The sequence below is a fragment of the Anoplopoma fimbria genome, chromosome 22, assembly GCF_027596085.1.
Source record: "Anoplopoma fimbria isolate UVic2021 breed Golden Eagle Sablefish chromosome 22, Afim_UVic_2022, whole genome shotgun sequence".
Classification (NCBI taxonomy): Eukaryota; Metazoa; Chordata; class Actinopteri; order Perciformes; family Anoplopomatidae; genus Anoplopoma; species Anoplopoma fimbria.
The window spans coordinates 1,338,579-1,365,247 of record NC_072470.1 but is presented as its reverse complement, the minus strand read 5'-3'; the positions used below and the strand labels follow the sequence as shown (position 1 = coordinate 1,365,247).

Here is a 26,669-nt window from a genome sequence, read left to right as displayed (position 1 = left end):
TTCTTATTTAAATCTATTAATGCTGAGTAATAGGCTGCTCTAGCATTACGGAGTGCCTTCTTATATATTTTAAGACTGTCTCGCCAGACTAACCGCGCTTCATCCACATTGGTGGAACGCCATATCCTTTCAAGTTTTCGCGATATTTGCTTTAAATCGCGGGTTTGAGGATTATACCATGGAGCAAACCTCCTTTCTTTTATTAGCTTCTTTTTTAGAGGAGCTATAGAGTCCAGTGTCATTCAGTGAGCATGCAGCACTATCAACAAGATGGTCAATCTGAGACGGACTAAAGCTAGCGTAGGAGTCCTCTGTTATATTGAGCAATGGTACTGAATAAAACCCTGAAGAAATCGCTTCTTTAAATTTAGCTACAGCATCATCAGATAGACATCTAGTGTAGAAACTTTTGCCTAATGGCGTACACTCTGGTAGAAAAAATTCAAAGGTTATTAGAAAATGGTCCGATAAAAGAGAGTTCTGTTGAGAGACAATTACATTTTCTATTTCAATACCATAAACCAGAACAAGGTCGAGGGTATGGTTAAAACAGTGAGTCGGTTTATGTACACACTGACAGAAGCCAATAGAATCTAATAATGAACCAAACGCAGTACTAAGGCTATCATTATACACATCCACATGAATATTAAAATCCCCTACAATAATAACTTTATCTGTCTTAAGGACTAAACTTGATAAAAACTCTGAGAATTCAGATAGGAATTCAGAATACGCACCTGGTGCACGGTACACTATAACAAATACAACTGACTTTAATGCTTTCCCGCTCGGGTTTGAAAGACTAAGAACAAGGCTTTCAAATGAGTTGTCATTTAATTTAGGTTTAGGGTTTATTAATAGGCTCGAGTCAAAGATAGCTGCCACTCCACCTCCTCGGCCTGTGCCTCAGGAATAAGTATTAAAAACTAAATTCATTAAGGCTATGACACAGCCATTATCTGATATTAAATCATTTACAAGTACACCCTTAGATGACAGAGATCTGATATTTAAGAGTCCACATTTAACTGTCCTGTTTTGATGCACTGTTGCATTGGTTGCCTTAACTTTTATTAAGTTATTTTGTATAACTCCTCTTCTGTTGACTTTAAATAATTGAAGTGGCCGTGGGGCAGACACAGTCTCTATAGGGTTTTGGGTGGGTAACTGGGTGGTAACTGGGTGGGTAACTGGGTGGTAACTGGGTGGTAACTGGGTGGTAACTGGGTGGTAACTGGGTGGGTAACTGGGTGGTAACTGGGTGGGTAACTGGGTGGGTAACTGCTCCAAAGGAAGCGCAGAGAAGTGTGAAAGACTGCGACTCTGCTTCTGCTTCCTGGTCTGAACTCTGGGTCATGGATAATCATAGGAATAACTACAAACTAGGGCCGCAAAAATCATCAAAATTCAAACAAAGACGCCAAATGGCTTAAAGCAATTTTCAAATCACAGGAGCTGCAATATTTATAAAAAATAAAATAAATCTGTCTTTGACAGACGTTACAAAGAATGAGCTCTTCTTTGTGTAATCGCCTTCCGTTTAGTCAGTGGGACTAGACTTATTATATTACATTATTTTATACTCCAAACTCTGCACGCCACAAAGCTGCAGCACAAACAGAGAAACCACCTCATATCCCATAAAAACAGATTTTAAACCATATGGCTTCTGAAATAAAGAATGCACAGATCAGTTCTGAAGCTCACAGGAAATTAAATCTGCAGTATCCATCTTATCCAGAAACATTTCCAGATGTGACGTTTTAGAAGGCGATGTCAGCCTCACTTTACCAGAGTTAACGGCTCTACAGATGGATCAATGTTGGGGATTTTCAGAATAAAACGTGTTATGTTGGCTCCTCAGAGACTCTTTAAAATACATGTCTCTTTATATATGCTGTTAAACATGTGTTATCCCAGCTGTGTCCAGATGTGTTGGATGGATGAGGATATTTTTGTTTGTGGCGTTGGATCACAGAGCTCTACAGCTGGTGTTGTTATCATCCTGATCCTGCCCACTTCTCAGAATGTGAAGGTGGTTCTTTTTAACAACGTGGTCAGACGGTGCAGCTGGTGTTCACACACTCACATGTGGTTCGATTTATTTTGTCTCTTTGTAGTTGTTGTGCTTATCTTTGTGGTTGGTTTGCAAGCTTTTTGTTGTCGTTTTTTCTATCTTTAGTCTTTTTACACGTCTTTGTGGGCGTTTTGCACCTCTTTGTAGTCCTTTTGCATTCCTTTTATGGTTGTTTTGTGTCTCTTTGTAGTCCTTTTGCATGCTTTTGTGGTTATTTTGTGTCTGTTTGTGTGTCTTTGTGGTTGTTTTGTGTGTCTTTGTGTTCTCTCTGTATCTCTTTGTGGCCCCCTGACCCGTTGGTCTCCTGTGCCTCGTAGACCCCTCCAGTAATCCATGGAGTTTATCATTGTAAAACTACCCACACTGGAAGCTTAAAATGACGCAGACATAAAGACAATTTATCAGTGCTGATGGATTATCCGTCTAAAGTCTTTACAAGATGATTTTCATGAAATGAAACAGAACGATTATTCTAAGAATCCATGCTCCTGCTGTTAAACCCACTTGGTTCCCCGTTAAGATAAACCTGATGTTTCAGACGCTGCTCAGCACCTGCAGTAAATCCATCTACCTCCAGCCAATCAAATTTGCTGCAGGTATGAGTCGGTCCAGCTTTGTTGGCGCCCAGCGTGCGTCCTTCTTTTCTTTATTTCTGAGAAGTGAATGTTGTTTGTGAGAAGGAGCCTGCAGCGCGGCTCCCTGAGCTCCTTAGAGCCAACACAACGGGCCTTTGTTGGGCTGCAGATCCATGCATTCTCTCATGGATTACTGCTCGCCTCCCGCTGCTCTGATCTGTGATGAAGAACCGCTGCTTCAGTTCTCTCAACGTTCTCTGTTTGACATGACAGACGGGACAGAACGTCCTCGTAGGGAAGAGGAACTTTTGGCTGATTACACCCCGAAGTGTAACAAAAGTAAAGTTTGAACTACACAGTTCCATGACAACGGAGCAAACTACATGACCATGTGATGTGGTTGAAAGCTCCAGAATTAGCTTGTTTTCTCCAATGTTGATTTGTTTTTTCATGGCTTTCTTTTTGGATTTACAAAAATGTCTCAGGGATGAAATTAAACTGGAAAGACAAGAAAAATCAATTCAAACACAAAGACATTTATTGTTCACTTTAATTTCATCCAACTAGGAAAATAATTGCGGTAAGTTGTTTTCAAATTTAGATTTTCTCATTTTTTATCTCAACTGTCTATTTGGATTTGCAAAATTGTTCTTACAAATTCAGTTGCAGGGAAATGAAACTGGAAAGACAATAAAAATCAAATGAATCCCATAACTTGTGAACTAAAATAAACGGTAATAATCTTCTAAAACCCTTCAGTTGGGTCCATAAGTGTTCTGAGATCAGTCTCACTTCCACTTGATGAGCATGTTAGTCTGCAGAGCGCCGGACTCCTCTGACTTCATGCTGCTTTCAAATGCCGATCAATTTTCCGCTGCCGCTCTAAATCACTGTCATGGGACCAACAGACAGAGAAGGATTAGATCACTGAGAGAGAGAGAGAGAGTGCGTCTGTGTGTCTGTGTGTTGTGTGTGTGTGTGTGTGTGTGTGTGTGTGTGTGTGTGTGTGTGTGTGTGTGTGTGTCTGTGTCTGTGTGTGTGTGTGTGTGTGTGGCAGAAACAGATGGAAGAAGGGATTTGTGGAAGTGAAATAAGAGAAAAGATGACAGTCGTTCTTGATTATAATAAAATATAATAAATCACCAACGTGAACACTGAAGCTGTGTTAGCTTAGCATTAGATATGAGGTCAACAAGTGTGTGCAGACTTCATTCAAAGCTTGTGACGGGAGGAGGAACCTTTGTTTTGGTCGGTTGGTGATCAAATTCTTCTGTGAGGAAACTCATCTGAGTCCACAATCTGTTGATTTGTGTGAAAGTTTTTCAGTTATCCTGTAAAATAAGTTTAAAGGAATTCCTTCTTCTTTATTCAGTAAATCATCACATTTATCGTGAGAAGATAATTCACAAAAGCCACTTATAAAAACACATAAACTTGTTTCTGCTGTAGAAGTTTTGTATTTTTTAACTGTCTCACCTGTAAAAAACAATAAAACACCTGTCGCCATCCTCCTCCTCCTCCTCCTCTTCTTCCTCACAGAGGAGGTTGCCGTGGCGACGAGGCCTCACATCTACCACTGCCGCTCGCCCAACATGGAGGACTTCAGCTGCTGGTGGCATCCTCTGGACAACCTGACGGAGGGAGAGCGGGTCAGCTACGTCCTCAGCTACTCCATAGAGTACGTACACGGCACACACACACAGTACTGCACGCAGGTACAGGTGGGAGGTACTAGTACTTTATTCTTTACATTTATTTTATGCCTCTACATTCATTTGACAGCTGACATGATAAACATATAAATAAACTTGACATGGAGTACCTAAAACTATGCAGTAGTACTAGCACAGTTTGTAGTCGTATCGCATTACCACCATGGCAGCTTAACCGTTAAAACACTTTTAATGACTTTCACTGAGAAGATTTAATACTTCTGTACTTTCACTTAAGACACGTTTTGACGACAGGACTTTTACTTTAACGTAGTATTTTTATCTGTGGTGTTTTACTTTGCTTTTTGTAAAGAAAAATTACGAATTACGATCTTTACCATCTTAGTTTGTAATGCTCAAGTGTTTTGGCATTCCTGTTATGATTATTTGAACTATTTCATAATTAACCTGCAGATTATTTTCTAATTTTATCCATTTCAACGTCATCTAATGGCTTGTTTTTTCCTTGTAAAACCACTCAAACTTGAAATAGATAATCAAAATGTTTAATTAATGTCTTTGCCTTACATTTGAGTATCTGAGTGTTTGTTCTATGTTGTTGAAAGAGGAGAGGAACAAAGCATTAAGAAGAAGGAGATCAGACCAGGAGGAACCGGCCTCAGATGAAAAGTAGCTGAGAGCTTCTGGGTCGTTTAAATCCCGTTTGATTCGTCGTGCTTCACCTCTGCCAGAAGCTTTTAACCCGTCGATATGAACGCGCCCTCACGTGGCCTCGGCCTGAAGCCTGCCGACCCACACGGCAGAGCACCGCTCTCAGTAATCAGGACAGATTTGACGTGGCATCAGCTCTCACAGCGCCATCGATTGTTGTCTCGCTCTGCTGCAGGCGGGGATGTAAATCTGGGATTATGAGAAAGGAAAAGGCCCAAAACAACCGGGAATAAATAGAAAAGAACAACAGATTAAAATTTTGTGTTTGCCCCAGTGTTTATCCATAATGTGAAGAATTGAGGTTACATTTTCAGGAAATATAACAGTCTATATAGACACAGTGAAAGCTACAAATAGTTCTGTGGAATGTGCAAAATAAAAGCACAAAACTGGAGTTTTGACACAAAAGCAACCATGCATGCTAACAAAGGTATTTTGATAATCCAAAGACTTTAAAATTGGAGTAATAGATCTCATTTTCTAAAAGGAACCACCCATGTTCACAGTAAAAAGCCCAAATAAAAGTGTAAATCTAGGATTATGTGAAAGGAAGAGGCCCCAAAACAACCAGGGAAAAAAGGAAAAGAATAAAAGATTATAACTTAGTATTGTCCAAAGTATTTAAACCATAATATGCTTTATTGAGACTAAATTTACAGGAACTATAACTGTGTACATAAACAGTGAAATCTGGGGAATGTGCAAAATAAAAGCACAAAACTGTAGTTTTAAACTGTAGTCGTAGACGTCGTTTCCTAACAGGAAGTCTCCGTGTTCACAGTAAAGGACCCAGACACGAGTGTCCCGACTACGTGAGTGCCGGCCCCTTCAGCTGCCACTTCGACAGCAGCCACACCTCCATATGGAAGATCTACTGCCTGAACGCCACCGCCGTCACCGCCCACGGGAACTACACTTCCCAGGAGCACTGCCTGGACGTGGCAGAGATAGGTGAGGACAAAGTTCAAATATGAGAAGGTAGATCCATTCAACCGTGCTCCTGTTGGTTCTGTTGTTTGATATTTAGCAGGAAGGATCTAAGTATGCATACATGAATGAACATAACAGTACTACAAACGTATAAAATACTTTTTCTACATCAGATGACAATCCAAACATTAATTTTTCCCACTTAAATTCAACATTTACAGGGTTTTTCTTTCATTGAGTGATGCATTTAAGGGAGGCGTTGAAAAGCCGGTAAACTCAGCTCTTTCTGCATAAAAAAAACAGCAGCACTTCATCTGATTCCTGGTGTGATGTCATGCAGATGCTGCAGATGTGGACTCCCATCAGTCCACCTCCTGCTGTGTGTCACACATGTGAAAGAGCACAGAAGTGTGTGTGTGTGTGTGTGTGTGTGTGTGTGTGTGTGTGTGTGTGTGTGTGTGTGTGTGTGTGTGTGTGTGTGTGTGTGTGTGTGTTGGTGTGTGTGAGCGAACATGTTTGTCCATGTGATCTTCTGTTCACGGCCCTGCAGGGAATTGAACCCACGGCTGCAGAGACACTAACAGGCTGCTGCTGTGTGGCTCAAAGGTTGTTTCTCATATGTTCAAGAAGATATTTAAATTATAATCATATTAAAGCACAAAAATACAGAGAATGTTTATTATTGGTCAACATTCATATATAACTTCCATTTATCAAACAAAAATAGTTTTTAGGAGTAAAAAGCTTTACATCAAAGCATCACTTCTGTTTATTGTTTAAAAAATACATAACTTTAAATGCAAACATGTGTAGAATGAATAATAAATGGTTATAAAAGGGAAATAGCAGCGTGAATAATGTATGATTCATTCTGGTATCACAACCTGCTCGGTTTGAAACATTTCCATCATGCATGTGATGATTCAGTGACATGACTAGATCCATAAATCATCTCTGTCCAGAGGGATTCTTCTCACTCTGCAGAAACATTACAAACCTTTTATTTTTCTATCGTCTGGTTCCAGTTCAGACCGAGGCTCCGGTGAATCTGACCTACGAGCTGATGGACGCCGGCGGGGACGAGATGGGCCACAGCGCCGTGCTGACCTGGACCTACCCGGTGCCCTCTGACCTCCAGTACGGATGGATCACGCTGGTGTACGAGCTGCAGTACCGACGCGTCACCGAGCCCGACAACTGGAAGGTAGAGAATCTGATCCCTGTGTCAGTTTATCCTCTTTAATTATTAATAAATGATTCACTCATAATGTCTCATAAAGTATAATATTATTAAGTTAGTTGGTTACTTTATTATTATTTAATGTGAATATGCAACAGAACGTGTCATAATAGTGAGCAATAAACACCTAAAATGTATTGAAAAGACCTTCATTTGGAAGATGCAAACATTAAAGTTGAGTTTAATCAATTAAATATAATATATTTAAGGGTTTTTATGCTTTAATGAAAGGGTTTACATATGTTGGTTTGTTAATTATGACTCTTATTGATGTCTTTTGGGTTTTTTTTACCTGTTAAAACCCTTCAGACTTCCTTAATGATCTCTTTATTATCAACTTAAAGTGTTAAATTGGGAGAAAAAACACTTAAGATTTACCAAATATATTAAAAGACCGGATCTATGAAGATGTAAACATTAAAGTTCAGTTTAATAAATAAATGATACTATATTTAAGGGTTTTTATGCTTTCATTTAAGGCTTTAGATGTGTTGGTTTGTTAATTATCACTCTTATTGATGTTATTTGGTTTAATTAAAATATTAAAATGCTATGAGGGTATTTGATTGGCTGCTGAGCGATGATGAAGCTCAGTGTGACCCCCCTCTTCCTCCTCAGGTGAAGCATCCTCTCCGGGAGCCCCGGGTGGAGCTGCTGGGCCTCCCCGTCGGGGACTACGTGGTCCGGGTCCGCTGCCGGTCCCACAACTACGGCCTGTGGAGTGAATGGAGTGCTCCTCTGCCCATGAGCCTCCCCGCCAGGCCGCCGGCAGGTATGCCCCCTGCTTTCCATGGCAACAGTGACGCTCTGTCATTAAGACAATGAAGTCAAAGTCAAATTTATTGACCTTTTTATTGTGTGTGGAAGGTAAAGTGGTGGTTCTGGTTCTGGTGACGGCCGTCGCCGTGGTGACTCTGCTGGTGATCCTGTTTGGTGTCATTCCACAGGGAAAGAGGTGAGGAACACTTTTCATATTTACATTTAAACCGTTTTATTAATGATAATGTGCAGTTTATTTGTGTTTATTGATTTAGAAACGGTAAATGAGGCCACAAATAAAAGATTTAATCCGAGTTTATACACAAATAAAAATAAAAATAAGAATAAATCAAAAATCTAAATAAAACACAAATCAGATTCAGATGAGCATAAATATGTAAACAAAACATTATTACTTTATTACTTAATATTAAAGTGTGTTTCTTAAAATGAGCTCCACACTGGTAAAAATAATCTAATGATCAAATCAACAGCAGTCACAGTTTTAATACTTGATATTTTTTTTATATGAACCTGAACTGTATTTTTGACAGTATTAGTGTTTTGTTGATAGTACTTTTTGTTCTTCTCCTTCAGAATAAAAGACTACTTCCTGCCTCCGATTCCAAAGCCGAGGATCATCGGCATTGACCCGCTGCTCCTGAAGGTAACACACACACACACACACACACACACACACACACACACACACACACACACACACACACACACACACACACACACACACACACACACACACACACACTTCTCTCCATCTTTTCTTAAGTAATATTTTAGAATTAAAGTTCAAACCTAAAACCATCTCCCCCTCTGTTCTCCCTCTCTTTCTCCTCTCTTCTCCCCTCTCTTCCCCCTCTCTTCTCCCTCTCTTTCTCCTCTCTTCCTCCTCTCTTCCTCCTCTCTTCTCCCTCTCTTCCTCCTCTCTTCCCTCTCTGTTCTCCCTCTCTTCCTCCTCTCTTCTCCTCTCTTCCTCCTATCTTCCCCTATCTTCTCCCTCTCTTTCCCTCTCTTCCTCCTCTCTTCCTCCTCTCTTCTCCCTCTCTTCCCCTCTCTTCCTCCTCTCTTCCTCCTATCTTCCTCCTATCTTCTCCCTCTCTTCCTCCTCTCTTCCTCCTCTCTTCCCCCTCTGTTCTCCCTCTCTTCCTCCTATCTTCCTCCTCTCTTCCTCTCCCCTCTCTTCTCCCGCTCTTTCTCCTCTCTTCCTCCTCTTCTTCCTATCTTCTCCCTCTCTTTCTCCTCTCTTCCTCTCTCTTCCCCCTCTCTTCCTCCTCTCTTCTCCCTCTCTTCCTCCTATCTTCCTCCTCTCTTCTCCCTCTCTTCCTCCTCTCTTCCTCTTCCTCTCTCTCCTCCCTCTCTTCTCCCTCTCTTCCCCTCTCTTCCTCCTCCTCTTCCTCCCTCTCTTCCCCTCTCTTCCTCCTCTCTTCCTCCTCTTCCCCTCTCTTCCTCTCTCTCCTTCTCTCTTCCTCTCTTCCCCCTCTCTTCCTCTCTCTCTTCTCTCTTCCTCCTATCTTCTCCCCTCTCCCTCTCTTCCTCCTCTCTTCCTCCTCTCTTCCTCTCTCCTCTCTCTTCTCCCTCTCTTCCTCCTCTCTTCCTCCTCTCTTCCTCCTCTCTTCTCCTCCCTCTCTTCCCCCTCTCTTCCTCCTCTTCCTTCTCTCTCCCCTCTGTTCTCCCTCTCTCTCTTCCTCCTCTCTTCCTCCTATCTTCCTCCTCTCTTCTCCCTCTCTTCCTCCTCTCTTCCTCTCTCCTCTCTCTCCTCCCTCTCTTCCTCCTCTCTTCCTCCTCTCTTCCTCTCTCTTCCCCCTCTGTTCTCCCTCTCTTTCTCCTCTCTTCCTCCTCTCTTCCTCCTCTCTTCTCCCTCTCTTCCTCCTCTCTTCCTCCTCTCTTCCCCCCTCTCTTCCTCTCCCTATCTTCCTCCTCTCTTCCTTCTCTCTCCCCTCTGTTCTCCCTCTCTTCCTCCTATCTTCTCCCTCTCTTTCTCCTCTTCCTCCTCCTCTCCCTCCTTCTCTCCCCATTCTCTCCCCCCTCTGTTTTCCCTCTCTCCCCCCTCAGAAGGGTAACTTGGAGGAGATCAACCGTCACTTCAGTGACTTCCACAGCTACAGCCCTCCGAGTTACTCAGAGGAGGTTTGGGACCAGGTGAGCTCCGGCGACGTCTTCCTGACGACGCCGAAGGACTGCAGCGTCGCCGGCGACCCGACGGACCGAGAGCGAGAGGCCCTGATGGTTCCGTGTCACGTGACGCCCGATGAAGCCCGCCGTTGGCTCGTGACCCAGCAGCTGCCGTCGTACGTGCAGAGCGTGTCGCCTTACTGCTCCTCGCCTCCTCAGGCCTTCTCCCCGTCGATGGAGGCTCCTCCTCCGTGGTCGAGGCCGGAGATCGTGTCTCTGCCGGGGACGGAGTACAGCGTGATGGGACGCCCCGATCTCCCCAACGCCTCCCCCGCTCCCCTCCCACCACACCGCCCGCCTCAGGACTTCTACACCTGCGTCCAGCTCATGAACGAGAGCGGCGAGGTGCACCTGGTGCCCTGCCTGCCGCCGGCGTACTGCCGCGAGGTCCCGCCTCCTCCGGGCCTCGATACAGACGCAGGTGAGAAGGAGGAGGAGAAGAAGAAGAAGAAGAAGAAGAAACTGGCTGATTGCCAAGCCAGGACAAACGAGAGGAAAGATGGCGGCGAGGCGGAGAGGAGCGAGGCGGCGTTGCCTCTGCTGCCCGTCGCCGTTGACAACAAGAGCTGAACACAAAGACTGTGAAACAGGAAGTGAACCTTTTGAATCTCTGCACTGAAAACACACACGGACTCTAAGAAACACTGTTCTGGTGCAAAGAGCAGCATTGTGTTCAGGTGCAGATGGAGAGATAAGCTCCTCCTACTTTCAGGTGATCAAACTACATTTTGTCCAGAAGAAGCTGGACTTCGCCATATGAAACTTAAAGAGAGAGCAAGGTTTCCACGTGCACCTTTAAATAGATAAATAAACAGAGTATTAAAACATGCTGCTTCTCCCGGACAGAATAAACACTACGATTATTTCATTCATCAAACTCTAATATTCCAGATATCAGCTGAACCTCCACGTTGATATTATTTTATCATAACTCTGTTGTTATATGTTTAATGTAAACATATTTAACTCTATTACAAAAAGCATTTTGTGTTTTACATTCATGCTGCTCAGGTTTTCTTTCTTTCTACAACAACAACAACAACAACAACAACAACAAACTATCTGTTTAATGAAGAGCAACCTCTGATTCCTCAAGTCACCCTGAGGTGCTATTACTGACTTTTATTTACTATTATCGGCAATATTTTTGAATATTATTCACTATTACTGACTATTTATGACAATTATTGACTATGACAATTATTCACTATTATTGACTATATTTTTGACTATATTTTTGACTATATTTTTGACTATTATTAACTTTTACTAACTATTAATGACTATTATTGAGGTAGCCGGCCCTGACAGAAACCATAAAACACTCGTCATCGTGTTTCTCTCTGGTGTTCGACGTCGTCGTGCTGTTTATCTATTCTTGTGCCTTTTTTTTTAATCACAGAGCTGTTTGTTTCCTCCCACACAACTGGAAAAGCTTTCATGTGAGGAAAATGGTTAATGACTCTCTCTATATAAATATATAAATGTATGTATTTATATATTTATGTGCACATGTGTGCTGCTGTATAGAAACCCGCTCAGTGTTGGTCACTTTTTCACCTTTTATTGTGACAAAACCACTAAAACCAGTTCGGATTAAATGCAATAAAAAGTGATAAAGGCAGCTTAAAGGTGTGCACGGTTCATCATTTATATAAAACACACACACACACACACACACACTCGCACACAGCGAAGTGTTTATTAACCATCTTTCTTAACCAGGTTTTGGTTCCTAAACTTCACATTTACAGACTGAAACACAAAGATGATGTTTGCAGATAAAAGAAGATATTTACCCCAAAACTAAGAGGAAACTAAAGGAACAATACGCATTATATATTTGTGTATATATGTGTGTGTGTGTGTGTGTGTGTGTGTGTGTGTGTGTGTGTGTGTGTATATATATATATATATATAATATATATATATATATATATATATATATATATTATATATATAATATAAACGTAAAATGACACGTTAAAGATATTTATAGACGGTGAAAAGCTGCTCAGTTAAACGCCACTGAAGTTTTATAACAAATACACAAGGTTACTATTGTGTGTGTGTGTGTGTGTGTGTGTGTGTGTGTGTGTGTGTGTGTGTGTGTGTGTGTGTGTGTGTGTGTGTGTGTGTGTGTGTGTGTGTGCCCTGTGACTTGAATTAGCTGCATTCTGAGGTTATAAATAGAGCTAATGGTCAGCTGACTTTAGATAAACACAGGAGCTGCGTTCAAGATCAGAAGAATTGTACAAAATGTACAATTAAAGAGGACTTTGAATAATAGATACAATCTTTAGATCACAGTTATAATAATAATAATAATAATAATAATTATATATAAAGACAGAATACTCTTCCTCAGAAATAAAGACAGATGGACTATAAATAAATTATCAGGAAATGTATCAGCACTTTCCCATAACTTATTTAAAACTAAAGTGAAAAACTGAAGTCTCAAATGTGAATATTAGTTACTTTCAGTAAACTGAATATTCATTTTTTTTGTATTCTGGGACTTTTGGACGGACAAATCAAGACATTTAAATAATTCAACTTGTAATAGACGGTTTTCTGACACTTTTAGAGCAAACTGTAATACTTCAAGCTTAGAAAAGAAAAACAAGAAGACAGACGAAGAAGAATAGAAGGAATAAAATACAGTTTACGGATAAATAATGGAATAAAACAATGGATAAGGGGATAGGGGAAGGAAGCAAGAACAGAAGGAAGGAAGGAAGTACAGATGGGAGGATGGAGAGAAGGAAAAGGAAATAGCGAAGGACATGACCAATGTGGGAAGAAGAAAGGAAAAATAAGGAAATAGAGAAGGATAACAACCATAAGAGTAAAAAAGTAATATACATTATAAATAAATAATTGATAAAATGGGGGAGGAAGTAAGGGGGAAGGAAAACAAGGACAGGTGGGAGGACAGAGAGAAGGAAAAGGAATCGGGGAAGGAAGGACAAAAGAAATGGAGGAAGAAGGAAGGGAACAAAGAGCAAAAGGGAAGGACAGGAGGAAAACAACAAAAGTAGTCAAAAATGAATATTCATAATGGATCAATAATTGATAAATTGGGGGAGGAAGTAAAGGGGGGGACAGAAACAAGGACAGAAGTAAGGAAGTAAGGACACATGGAAGGATGGAGAGAAGAAAGAGGAAATAAGGAAGGACAGAAGGATTAACAACAGAATATTAAAACATATTTCACAATAATACACACTCTAGTACAAGTACTGTGAGTACCAGAAGTACTGTGAGCAGTACATGTACTGGGTGTCGGGTGTCGGGGCTCTGCAGGCCTGCTGGGGGGGAGGAGGTGGGAGGAGGTGAGGGTGAGGAGTCTCTCTAACTTTAGTGTGAGTCTGGACGTCATCGGCTTCAGAGGAGCTGCTTCAGACCGGCCGAGGTAAGAACACACACACACACACACACACACACACACACACACACACACACACACACACAGAATGGTGGTGTTTCATTTTAAGTCGTCCTTTCTTCTTCCTCCTCTTCCTCTTCTTCTTCTTCTTCTTCTTCTTCTGGTTCTTTCTGTTCCAAACTTTGGAGTGTTTTTCTCTCAGAGGTCTGTCTGACTCAGGCAGCTGTCGCTCAGATAAAAATAGATCCTCCTCACGCTCTGCTCACGTCCACAGATACACTTCACTCTCAGGGTACAACAGCTTAAAAAAGTACACACACATAATATATATATATCACAGTTCAGGGAGAAGCATACACCTCAATAGTTATTTATTATAGGGAACACAAGATGTGATTATTTTAACAAGAAAAACAAGAATGTTATTGTTATAAATAAAAGTAATGCTACATGTCACCATGAGGGAAACAGCTATAAATATAATATCAAATACATACTAAATAAATAAATACGTTCTTCATCTTGATATTTCTATTTTATTTCTATTTTCTAGATATTCCTTCATCTTTAGATATTCACACATCTCTTTGAGTATGATTCATTTCACATTATGTCACACATCCATGTTAGAGTTTTGAATCAGACGCCGACCTCTCCTCTCCTTTCTCTTTATGCTTTATCTTTTTCTATCTCTTTGTTTTAGTTTTTTAGATTTTTTAATAGATTTATTGTGATTGTCATGAATTCAGATTTTCTTTCTCATGTGATAAATGTGTTTCTTTCTTGCCTAAATGTCAGCACATGCAAAATGTAAAACATGCAAATGATCTAATAAATAACTGCAGTAGTATTATAGTATGAATATACATTTACTGCTTTTTTGATGTGTTTATGGAGCAGCTGTGATCATCATTTAGAGAACTCATAAATAAGAATATTTAGTTTTTGTCTGAAGTGAATTTAATTTAAATCCAGAAACTTCATCCCATTGCTGCAAAACCAAAGTGTCCTTCTTATCGATTGCAGAAGGGATCTTGGTTGCCATGGCATCGACCAATGAGAGCGGAGAACACCAGGACCAGAAGGTTCCTGGTGGTGAGGAGGAGAAGGAGGAGAAGCAGCAGGAGGAGGAGGAGAGCGTCAGAGGGATCCAGTCTCATTACCTCCGCTGTCCGTCTCCCAGGTAGGAGAGGAGAACACCTGAGGTCTGACAGAACACCAGACCTCTGTCTCATTTAGCAGGAAACTTTTTGTTTCCTTGTATTATCACTTTAAGTTCTTTCAAGCAAAAATATGCATACAATTATAAAGATTCTTGCAATAAACGTTTAAAAAATAAAAGTGATGTTTGATTTGTGTAGAAAATGTAATCATAAAAAGCCTCTTCTTCCTCCTCCATCAGCTTCTCCATGGCTTCAGAGTCCAGGTTCTCCATGATCTCCGGCTCCGACGCCGCCAGCATCTTCATGGAGCCCATCCACCTGTCGTCAGCCATCGCCGCCAAGAAGATCATCAACGAGGGTGAGACGGCTGCAAGGAGCTTAAACTAAAAAATACAATGTTTCTTCCATTATGTAAAATGTCAGAATCATGTCTTTACTTTGGGCCACAATGCTGATAATTCATAACATATCATATCAGCTTATGTTTTGTGGAGGAGGAGGAGGAGGAGGAGGGTTGAGTTGAATAAGAAGCCTCCTAATAGTTTAATCAGATAAAATATGATTTCAAATTTGCTAAATTCATCTTAACAAGATAATGAATCTGACCAGACACATGATGTCCATTAAACTGAGTTCTGGAGCTGCTCCGTTAGTTTCCTGTTTTTTAAACGTTTTGAATCCACTGGAAGGAAACAGAGACAATAACGATGAATAAACCGATCAGGGTCCTGGTTTAAATGATTTCTGATTTCTAAGTCCACATCCAACACGTCTAATTCAGTGGAGCGCTCTTCAGTTCCGGCCGGTCGTCGTCTCGTTAGCAGGCCGGAGGAGCCGAGGCGCTCTGATTGAGGACATTAGCTCGTAGGACACGTTGTGGAGAGGCTTCACGGCTTTAATGGACGATGCATGTTTCATCTGCAGCGAGGACGCATTAACGCAGAGGGCTGTGTGTTTAATATGCATGCCTCTGGAGTCTCATTCATAACTGTCATCTTTTCATAAAAGAAACATATATATGTCCACTAAGTGATAATACTATCAATATATTAGACTATAATATTAAATGTAATGTAAGTCATATTCTGTCAATATCTGTAATTGTTTGAACTCATATTTCACATTTAAATTTAGTGAACTAGTTTGATACAATCTCCTGTATTCAGAGAGATAAAGGGATTGAAGTTAATGTTAACTTTAGACACCAGAAGAGAAATACTGCACATCCAAGAAGTTGCTTGGGAAAGAACAGAGAATCCTACTGAGCATGTGCAGAGTGAGTGTCATCACCAGCTTGTTTCTGATTGGAGGAATTTCAAGTTCAAGAATGAACTTTTACGCTCAATTTGAAAGTCAAGTCTTTCAGGTGTCTCAGTGTTATTATGACTATTGCATCCCTCTGCCTTAGAGCTTTTATCAAAGGTCAAAGGTCACACATCTGGTTCTTTCCATCTCAGAGCTGCCGCCTCGCAGCGTGTCGGAGATGTCCGTCCCCGAGTCCATGCTGGAGACAGCGGAGCAGCTGATGGTGGAGGACCTGTACAACCGGGTCAAGGACATGATAGACGACCGCAGCCCCTACAACACGCCCTGTGTGCTGGACATCCAGAGGGCCATGGTGCAGGACCGCATGGAGGCCCCCTCCAACCCCGTGGACGAGGTGTGGCCCGGCATCTTCATCGCAGAGAAGTGAGTCCGGTTACTGAATGTCCCCTTACTGGTTTGTTCTGCAGCTTTCAGAGGATTGAATTCACTCCGTGGTTTTGAATTCAAATGGAAAAGTTGGATGTCTACAAGACAAGATCTAGAACACCATTTGTTATGGTTGAGTGGACCTTAACTGATGCTGGTCCACACGGCTGATTCCTCCTCAAAGTGCTGAAACTTTCTGCAGGAAACACACATCATGGTTTTTAAATATTCTTCTGGTTTCAGATCCGTGGCGGTGAACAAGGCTCGCCTGAAGCGAATGGGCATCACCCACGTCCTCAACGCGGCCCACGGCACGGGGGTGTACACGGGCGAGTCCTTCTACGCCAGCATGAACCTCCGCTACATGGGCATCGAGGTGGACGACTTCCCCGACGCCGACATCTCGCCGCACTTCAGGCCCACCGCTGAGTTCCTGGACGACGCTCTGCTGACACACAAGGGTGAGATATTACATATTACTTTATTGTGGGACTCGATATCAAAGCATTTACGTCGTCGTCTCTGACTTCACATTAGAGTTTAATCCACAACACATTCATCTCAGCAGATACGATCAAAAACATTTTTTTGAATTCACTTCCAGCTGCTAAACATCGGTTTGTTTCCTTGCAGGAAAGGTTCTCGTCGTGTCCATGATGGGCGTCAGCCGCTCCGCCGTCCTGGTGGCGTCCTACCTGATGATCTTCCAGCACATGACCATCATGGAGGCCCTGACCTCCATGAGGAAAAAGCGCGCCATCAACCCCAACGAGGGCTTCCTGAAGCAGCTGCGAAACCTCAACGAGACCCTGATGGAGGAGCGTGACGACGACGACGAAACGCTCAGCCAGTGCTCCGTCATCGATGCACGTGCTCGCAGACACATCTTCGGCGACGGCGGAGATGAAGACGACGACGATACGGATAAAGACGAAGAGCAGAGTATGATCGGGGTGAAAGCGCACTCCATCGTGATGGAGGAGGAGGAGGACGGAGAGAGTGTGATGAGCAGCGTCGCCTCATCTGCAGCCGCCGCCGCGCTCAGGAACGGATTCACCGGAGCGATGAACGTGCCGAACGACCAGAGACCGACCCAAGAGGAGATCGTCCTGCCGGAGACGGAGGACGGGGAGGACGGAGAGGACGAGGATGGCCTGGACAGCATGATCCGTGAGTGGCAGAGGAGGAACGAGAAATACAAGGACGACGACTGGTGGGAGGCGCAGCTGAACAGCGATGGCGAGGACGTGGAATCCGTCAGCGAGGGACGACCAAAGTGCCCCGCCGATGTGGAGAGCGTCACCAGCGAGGATGTACGCGCCATGAAGGAGCGGTTGAAGCGGCGCGGCAGACGTCCAGCCTCCGACGCGATGTCCACCTCCAGCTGCACGAGCTACTCCGACCTCTGGAAGCAGCGGCTGAGGGAAATCGAGGAACAAGCCGCCGCTCGCTACCGCAAGAAAGACGACGAGGACGGCAGCGAGAGCACCGCCTCAGAAGGTGGAGAAGGAGCGAAGAAGAAGATCGATGATGAGGTGGAGAGCCTCCTCTCCGACAACAGCTCCATGTACAACTTCTGCCAGAAGAACAAGGAGAAGATGACGCCATTGGAGCGCTGGCGCGTCAAGAGGATCCAGTTTGGCTGGAACAAGAAGGATCGAGAGGACGGGGAGAAAAGCTCCGTGGGAGATGGAGAGGGAGATGACGGCGAGGGAGAGGCCAAGACGCCGGCCTTTCAAGACGTCAACCTGACGGCGTATCAGTCGTGGAAGATGAGGCAGCAGAAGCGCCTCGGGGAGGAGAACACGGATGAGATCTTGGAGATGAGTCGCGGTGCGGACTCTGCGACGCTGAAGCGGCGGCAGAGACGTGAGGAGATCCTGGAGCGCTCCAAGAAAAACCTGGAGGAGAGTCAGTCCATGTGTGGATGGGAGAACGAGAGCTGTGTCAGCGGCGGCACGATACCGCTCTCTGCCTTCTGGGCCGGAGCCGGAGTCACGGGCCCGCAGAGCGTCGCCAACGACGACAACATGTCCATGCTCAGCGGCAGGTCATCCGTCATATCCTCGGTTTCACAAGCTCGCAGTACAAGATCCATTAATCCCATGGCATCGGTTCCTCCAATCCTCCCGGTTCCTACGGTCCAGGGTCCCGGAGGAGAACCAATGGTCAATCTGGCCAGCATCCAAAACTGGATCGCCAACGTCGTCTCAGAAACGATCAAGCAGAAGCAGACCGAGATGAGCCTGCCTCCTCCGTCGCGCGCCGGATCGGATTTCAGCTTCAGCGGCGCCGGCAGCCTGATTTCAGGCCGCGGCGTGGAAGACGACAAAGCCTCCCTGCTCAGCGGCGCCTCCTATTCCAGCGCGCTGTCACAGGGTCGAGGCGCGGCGCCGTCTGTCCTCTCTGGTGGCGGGTCGAGCAACATCTCCGGTCTCACCGGGAGAAGCTCTGCTCTGGGATCCAAGAAGAACAAGATCACCACCACCAGCGTCCCTCTGTTCAGCCTCTTCCAAGACCAGGTCGACATGGGCAAACTGGACGCCATGGACAAGGAGATCAAGTCGGAGATGAGGGGCAAGATGGCCACCTATGAGAAGAAGAAGATATTTGAGGACAACAAGCGCAGCACGCTGTACAAGAAGAAGAAACCGAAGGAGGACGAAGACAAGGAGGAGGAGAGAAAGAAGAGAGAGGAGGAGTTTCTGGAGGAAGCAACGAAAAAGGAGAAACCGGTGAGGTCGTTCGGCCTCTCCGGGTGTCTGAACCTCAACCCGGCGCTGGAGAAAGACAAGAACACCAGCGTGGACGACTGGCTGACAAGCGTCCGGCCTCCTCCGAGGAAACCGGCCTCCGGAATGGACGCCGGCCCGTTGGAGGATCCCTACGACGACCTCGACGCCTCCGCCTCCGAGTTCGACTTCTCCAGCCGCAGGGCGTCCTACGCCGCTGACGAGGAGGACGAGGAGGCTCACGGTGTTTCCTCCAGATACAGATCACGGCTCCATGAGACTCCATCAAGTGCAGAAGACACTTTCAACGGGTTCACGGCGTCCAACGGCTACAGGAGGTCGTACGGCGCTTACGGCGAGAGTGAAGTGGGCACGGAGAGCTACCACGACGTCGCCGCCAAGAGGAAGTTCGCCCACCATTCGCGGTACGTAAGCAGCGAGACCGAAGGGAGGAGTAGGAGGGAGGAAGCAAGCAGCCATGAGGAGGATGAGGAGGATGACATCGCCACCTTCATCGCCCAGACCAGGCAGAGGGCCAGAGCTCGGGCCGCCGCCGAGGCCGAAGACGACGAGGTGCTCACGGCTTGGAGGGCGCAGCAGGAAGCGAAATCACAGAGCAGAAGTGAATCTTAGAAGATTTACAAAATAAGAGCTCAAAGATATGAACTCATCGTGGACTTTAAATCTGAGGAATTTGCTTCCCAAAAGGAAATAATATGTTGCAAAACACCAAAAATGTATTGGAAACACTTTTGTTTTAATTATTTTTCAAGATCAACTAATAACTTTAAAAGTAAGTGTTGTTGTTTTTGTGGATTTCTATATTTGAACAAAAGTAAAACCTGTTAAAATCACTATCAGCCAGGAAAATATGCACTTTGCCTTTGCATCAAAACGTATTTGCAGTCTGTGTTATTAGTTTATTTTATTGTTAATGAATAATTAAGGTTTTGGTTGCACCATCGTTGAATGTAAAACTGATTGTAAAACACATTTAATACATATTTTCATAAAAGATGTCGTGAAACTACTGAAAAGAACAATTCATTTGTTACATTATTTTATTGCTGCAATAAATGTTCTGAAAAATGACCACTTTTTTTATGTAATTCTTATTTGAATAACTAATTTAATTATCTGATTATAAATATTTTATTTAATCATAAGATTTAATTCAATTTTACAAAAAGTTACAGATGATTACTGGGTTTATTACCTTAACATTCCATCACATAACCATATGAGACCAATGAGACTGTTATTCCTGCTTTTATATAATATCTGTTTGGTTTTTTTGTCATTTATTTCTTGTATAACAAGACAAGAGGAGCATTGACTGGAAAAAAATTACTCGTAATTCTGCTAACTTTGGTCAGATGATTATGAGAGAAGTATATTTATGTTTGCGGATGTGTGCTGATCACTCATCACTCTTAAATCTGAGTTATATCACCATCTATGGGACACTGAGGGTAGTGCTACAGATATATTTTAAGATAAAGATTTATAGACAATCATAAATCATAAATCAATCATTCAGAATAAATCATAAAACATATATTTTATAAGCCACTATTTATTGTATTTCTCTCCTAATCAACACCTCTTTGTTAGTGAGGATGATAAATGATGACATAATAAATTCATGTGAGACTGTAACACTGCAGCTTATTGAGCAGCTTTACATTCCTCACAAGGATCAACCGCTGTGGGAATGTTGAGCTGAAAGAAGAGTTTTCTGCAGAGGAAGAAATATATAATGAGACACTTACAGCAGATCTTACACACAGTTTATATGTGTGCATACTGTGTCTGTAAGATTAATATTAAATATGAATTAAAAAAGGAAAGAAAAACTTTAAAATGTATTATAACACATCATTTTTTAATACATTGAAAGTTACTTTATTTACTTTATTTTAAAGTAGTAAGACTGAATGTTTGTAGGACTTATGAGTAATTTAACTTATGATACTTTAAGCAGATATTTAACTGCAGTAAAAGTATTAATACCACAGTGTAGAAATACTCTGTCACACAAGTCCTGCTTTCTAAATCTTACGAAGTAAAGGTACAAAAGTATTAGCTTCATTATGCAGAATAATATATTATTAGATCATGATTATTGATGCATTAGTGTTTTAAATGTATTGCATTAAAAAGTATGATATTTACTGCTTCATAAAGTACCTCAGAATTATAGTACTTTAATGCTAAACTTTACTTTTTTTTCCTTCTGAAGTATTGATCTGAATACTTCTCCCACCACATTAAAAAATAAGAAAATAAAAGAATTGTGGTTATCTTGAAGAAGTAAATCAGAGAAAGAGAGAGATTACACCTGAAGGATTAAAGTATTAGTCTGTAAACATGGCCCTGAGGATTGAGAAATGACGTGCGCGTGTTTTCTGCCAATCAGCATTAAATCAATCCTTCAGTGTGAATGCTTTCATAACGGGACAAACGCAGGTTTATTCCCTCCACTGCTGGACGTCCTTTTCTCTCGTTTCCTGCGTCATGGCGAGCTGGTGGACGGCCGGAGACGTTCTGGACAGTCTGGACCTGGAGGAGGACTCCATCGTGGCTCGGGTCATTCAGGCCGTCGGGCTGTTTGGAGATATTCTGTCTCTGGAGGACACCATGCTGTCTGACGTCCAATCAGAGGACAACTGTGTCCAGGCTGCACCAGGAGAGGAGGACGGAGCTCCAGAAGCAGCTGGCAAAGAGGTAGAAGAAGAAGAAATGACAAGGGAGGAGGGGACAATGGAGGAAGACGAGGAGGAGAAGGAGGGAAAGGAAGGAGGAGAGCAGCATGTTCAAGACTGGAAGGAAAAAGATGACAGCAGAGAGGAAGAGGAGGACGAGGATGGAAATTTGCAACAAGGAGAGGAAGAAGAGGAGAAAGATGATGGAGATGATGAAATAGAAAAGCAGGAAGAAGAGGAGGAAGAGGGGACAAGAAAAGGGGAGGAAGATGAGAAGATTGAAGGAGAGGGAAAGCCAAACATGGAGGAAAACGGAAAGGATGAAGACGACGAGAGAGAGGCAAGAGAGGAAGAGCAGGTGTTAGAAAAGGAAGCAGAAGAAGAGCAAGGAGATGGAAAGGATGAAGCAAAGACTCAAAGAGAGCCAGAGGAAGGAGGAAGGGAGGAGGACAAGATTGAGGAGGAAGGAAAGGAGAAGGAGGGAGACGAAGATGAAGAAGTGGAGAATGAAGAACCGGAAAATGAAGAAACTCAGGAGGACGTCGTAGGAGAAGAAGACAAGGAGCCAAGGACGGAGGAAGCAAAAGATGGAAGGAAAGAGTTAGAGACTCACAAGGAAGAAGAAGAAGAAGAGGAGGAGGAGGAGGAGGAGGAGGAGGAGGATATGAGAGATCGAAGTAGAGATGAACGGACCAAGAACAGCCATGATGAAGATGAAGTTGAAGGACAGAGGGAGGTAGAGGAGGTAAAGATGGATAAAGAGGAGGTTATGGAGGAGGAAGGAGAAGAGGACCGATCAGAGAAAGAAAACGAGGAAGATGAGGAAAAAAAGAAGGAAAGGGACAAGACAGTGGGACAGAGATAAAAGGACATGAAGGACATCATGATGAAGAAGAAGAAGAGACAGAAGATACAGGAGAAAAGGAGGTGGAGAAAGAAAAACAAAAGATTAGTGGCAAAGAAGAGCTGGAGGCCTTTGTAGACAAATTAGAAAATGTAGAAGAAGAAGTTAAGATGGAGGAACTAGAAGAAAAGGAGGCAGAGAAAGAAGAAGAAGAAAATATGGCAGCTTTGGTAGACAGACAAAAAAATGTAGAAGAAGAAGAAAAGATGGAGGATACAGGAGAAAAGGAGGTGGAGAAAGAAGAAAAACAACAGATTGATGAAAAAGAAGAAGAGATGGAGGCCTTTGTAGAGAAATTAGAAAATGTAGAAGAAGAAGAAGAAGAAAAAGAAACGATGGAGGCCTTGGTGGACAGAGTAGAAAATGTAGAAGAAGAAGAAGAGATGGAGGAACCAGGAGAAAAGGAGGTTAAGAAAGAAGAAGAACATATTGATGGAAAAGAGGAAGAGATGGAGGCCTTGGTGGACCGACTAGAAAATGTAGAAAAAGAAGAAGAAGAAGAAGAAGAAAAGATGGAGGCCTTGGTGGACCGACTAGAAAGTGTAGAAGAAGAAGCAAAGATGGAGGATGCAGGAGAAAAGGAGGTGAAGAAAGAAGAACAACAACAGATTGATGAAAAAGAAGAAGAGATGGAGGCCTTTGTAAACAAATTAGAAAATGTAGAAGAAGAAGAAGAGATGGAGGAACCAGGAGAAAAGGAGGTTAAGAAAGAAGAAGAGATGGAGGCCTTGGTGGACCGACTAGAAAGTGTAGTAGAGAAAAAAGAAGAAATAATGGAGGATGCAGGAGAAAAGGAGGCAGAGAAAGAAGAAGAAGAAAAGATGGAGGCCTTGGTGGATGGACTAGAAAATGTAGAAGAAGAAGAAGAAGAAAAGATGGAGGATGCAGGAGAAAAGGAGGTGAAGAAAGAAGAACAACAACAGATTGATGAAAAAGAAGAAGAGAAGGAGGCCTTTGTAGAGAAATTAGAAAATGTAGAAGAAGTTAAGATGGAGGCCTTGGTTGCCGGAGTAGAAAATGTAGAAAAAGAAGAAGAAGAGATGGAGGCCTTGGTAGACAGACTAGAAAATGTAGAAGAAGAAGAAGAAGAAGAAGAAGAGGTGGAGGAACCAGACGTCGTGCCATCAAACCAGCTCAATCAAACAGTTCCCCAGAAAGCATCCCCTTCATCTCCTCTACGAGCCTCTGAATGTCCTGAAACGCTGAGTCATGCTGGTGCAGAGACAGGAAATGAAGCCGGCCGAGACACCACAGAAGAAGAGAAGAGCTCGGCCGCTGCCAAAAACCTCAACGGGGACATTCATCCCACATCAGCGAGCAGCGACAAAGAGATGGAGGGAACACAGACTGTGAGCGACACAAAGTCTGTCGACGCTCCTCTGGATCGGATAGAGGAGGAAACAAGGAGTTCTGAGGAGCAGGAGACACTTGAAGGAACGCCGCTGACATCACTTCCTGCTTCTGGACGTCCAGGTGAACCTGCAGGTGACATCCAGGATAGTACACCTGAGCTACACACAGGTAACCACAATCTGGACTCAAAGTACTCCTGTATTTATGATCATTAACAGTGGCTCCACCACTAACACAGAGAGCTCCCCTTTAAAGAGGAAAATACAAAATGTCAAAAATGAATGGCTTTATAAGAAATATATATTTAATTATACAATTTGAGTTTTTTACCTTTAAGTTTCAACATAACGATTTGGGATCTTTAAATTCTGCTGAATAGTTTGCTCAATATGTTCATTATTTTCAATTATAATTGTCAAGTCAAGAAGTGACAAACTTTAGTAATTAAGCAAAATGCAATTTAGGATTAATTTTAATGTGCACTTTAATTTCAGCAACACTATTTCCCAGACTGCTTTCATTAACTCCTAAACTTTCACTTGTCTGTTGCTGTTAGTGTTTAAATATGCGGCAGTAACTTGTAAACTTGTGTTTTAGAGTTTGCAGTGTAGACGGGATCTTACATAACTGCAGCTTTGATTTGCTGGAAACAATTACTCCCAGTGGAGATTCATGCCAGAGAGTTAATTCATTCATTAAAATCAAATTAACATTCCACAGAGATGATCACTCTGCCGCCTGAAGGAAACAATGCAAATAAAAAATAAAGCTCCACAGAGACAATTAAATCCCCTCATATCGTGCTTTAACCTTTAAAATGTATTTTAATTGTCCTTCAGGTTGCAGGTCGGAGGAGACGGTGTTGTTGATGGATGCAGATTCTGAGTCGCCGTTACAGCCCGGAGGAGGAAACAAAGAGATGAGTCCGACCTCGGACTCATCCAGCAAAGGAATCCCTGAGATGGAAGTGAAGGAGGACATAGAGGACAAAGAAGAGGAAAGTCAAAACTCTCTCAATTCGAAGAGCGAGGCGGACGGCAGCCATCAGTCGTCAAAGTACAAAACTGTGTCCTTCAGGAAGATCCGGAGAGGAAACACCCGACAGAGGATCGATGAGTTCGAGGCCCTGATGGACGCGTGATCAAACACTAAATATTGTCTATTTTGGCTTTTTGTCTTATTGTGCTTGAAGATGATGATGTTTAGTGGTAAAACTTCGAGAAAAGTAGTAGACCCAGGATAGAGCCTTGTGGTACGCCATCCTGTAATGTAATTTTTTTGCCAATTGTGCCAGTGAAAAGTGCTAAATAAAAAGTTTATTATTGTTTATTGTAGCAACAGTGTCATCAAAGTGTCCTCCAGCAGCTTGAATTCACTTCAGATTTTTGTAGCTGTAGCATTTTTCACATCACATACACTGTGAGAAAGTTCAAGTTAAGATAAGATGAGATAAGATGAGATAAAATACGATAGACGTTTATTAATCCCGAGAGAGAAAATCACAGAGTATAATGATATGATTATTGTATTACAAGAACAATACCATTTAAAAAATATTAAATTATAACATAATCTGTTCTACAAAAATAAATCCTACATAGAAATAAATCCTAGCAACATTTTTTTAAGAATAAACTGGCTAAGTAATTAATCTATATATATATATATATATATATATATATATATATATATATATATATATATATATATATCTACAGTACCAGTCAAACGTTTGGACACACCTTCTCATTCAATGGTTTTTCTTTATTTTTATTTTTATTTTTTTCTACATTGTAGATTAATATTACATGACACATGTGCAATACTGAATATTGCTGAAATAATGAAATATTTCAGTTATTGTTAATTTTCTACTGTTTTTTTATTGCTTATTTATAATACTTGTTTTTTTATTTCATTTTTATTTTTATCTTGTCTTTCTTTTACTATGTCTCTTGTGTGCACTTTACCCTATGCTGCTGTAAGCCTGCAAATTTCCCCGCTGCGTACTAATAAAGGATTATCTTATCTTATATATATATTTTTTTTTTATAACTATATATATGTATATATATATATGTATATATATGTATGATATATATATATATATATTTATATATATATATATATGTATATATATATATATATACGTTTTATTAAGGCAATGATTTAGTTTTAGTTTTTATTTATTTAATGTAAAATGCTAATATTTAAGTATAATATTTAAATAATATAAAACTATACATATGTATATATATACATATATATATATATGTATATATATACATATATATATATATATATATATATATATATATATATATATATATATATATATATATATATATATACATATGTATAGTTTTATATTATTTAAATATTATACTTAAATATTAGCATTTTACATTAAATAAATAAAAAATAAAACTAAATCATTGCATTAATAAAACAGAAACAGAAAAGTCTCCAGGTTGAGTATTTGCGCAGAACGACACACATCCGGACTACAAAAACACACATCCGGACTACAAATCCCAGGCCGCTCCGCTGCTGTCAGTGACGTCACGGAGC

At 42.0% G+C, this 26,669-nt stretch overlaps 2 protein-coding genes across 2 annotated transcripts in view; both read left to right on the top strand.

Moving 5' to 3' along the window:
- LOC129112001 (growth hormone receptor-like) overlaps nt 1-10,728 on the top strand; it is a 15,914-nt gene extending 5,186 nt beyond the window's left edge. The window contains exons 3-10 of the mRNA XM_054624173.1: nt 4,195-4,333; nt 5,833-5,990; nt 6,995-7,173; nt 7,828-7,981; nt 8,077-8,164; nt 8,566-8,635; nt 10,039-10,121; nt 10,701-10,728. Coding sequence (XP_054480148.1) covers nt 4,195-4,333; nt 5,833-5,990; nt 6,995-7,173; nt 7,828-7,981; nt 8,077-8,164; nt 8,566-8,635; nt 10,039-10,121; nt 10,701-10,728 — 899 coding nt within the window. The remainder of the gene's footprint in view (nt 1-4,194; nt 4,334-5,832; nt 5,991-6,994; nt 7,174-7,827; nt 7,982-8,076; nt 8,165-8,565; nt 8,636-10,038; nt 10,122-10,700) is intronic.
- A 3,864-nt stretch (nt 10,729-14,592) lies between these two features.
- On the top strand, nt 14,593-19,769 carry dusp27 (dual specificity phosphatase 27). Its single transcript, XM_054623475.1, has 5 exons — nt 14,593-14,732; nt 14,952-15,070; nt 16,170-16,401; nt 16,648-16,865; nt 17,038-19,769. The coding sequence occupies exons 1-5, from the start codon at nt 14,593-14,595 to the stop codon at nt 19,767-19,769; spliced, it is 3,441 nt and encodes a 1,146-aa protein (XP_054479450.1).
- Nucleotides 19,770-26,669: the final 6,900 nt, after the last annotated feature.

Coding starts and splice junctions, on each gene's coding strand:
- dusp27 (XM_054623475.1), top strand. CDS start 14,593: ATGGCATCGACCAATGAGAGCGGAGAACACCAGGACCAGAAGGTTCCT. Junction 14,733..14,951: donor CTCCGCTGTCCGTCTCCCAG/GTAGGAGAGGAG, acceptor CTCCTCCATCAG/CTTCTCCATGGCTTCAGAGT. Junction 15,071..16,169: donor CAAGAAGATCATCAACGAGG/GTGAGACGGCTG, acceptor TTTCCATCTCAG/AGCTGCCGCCTCGCAGCGTG.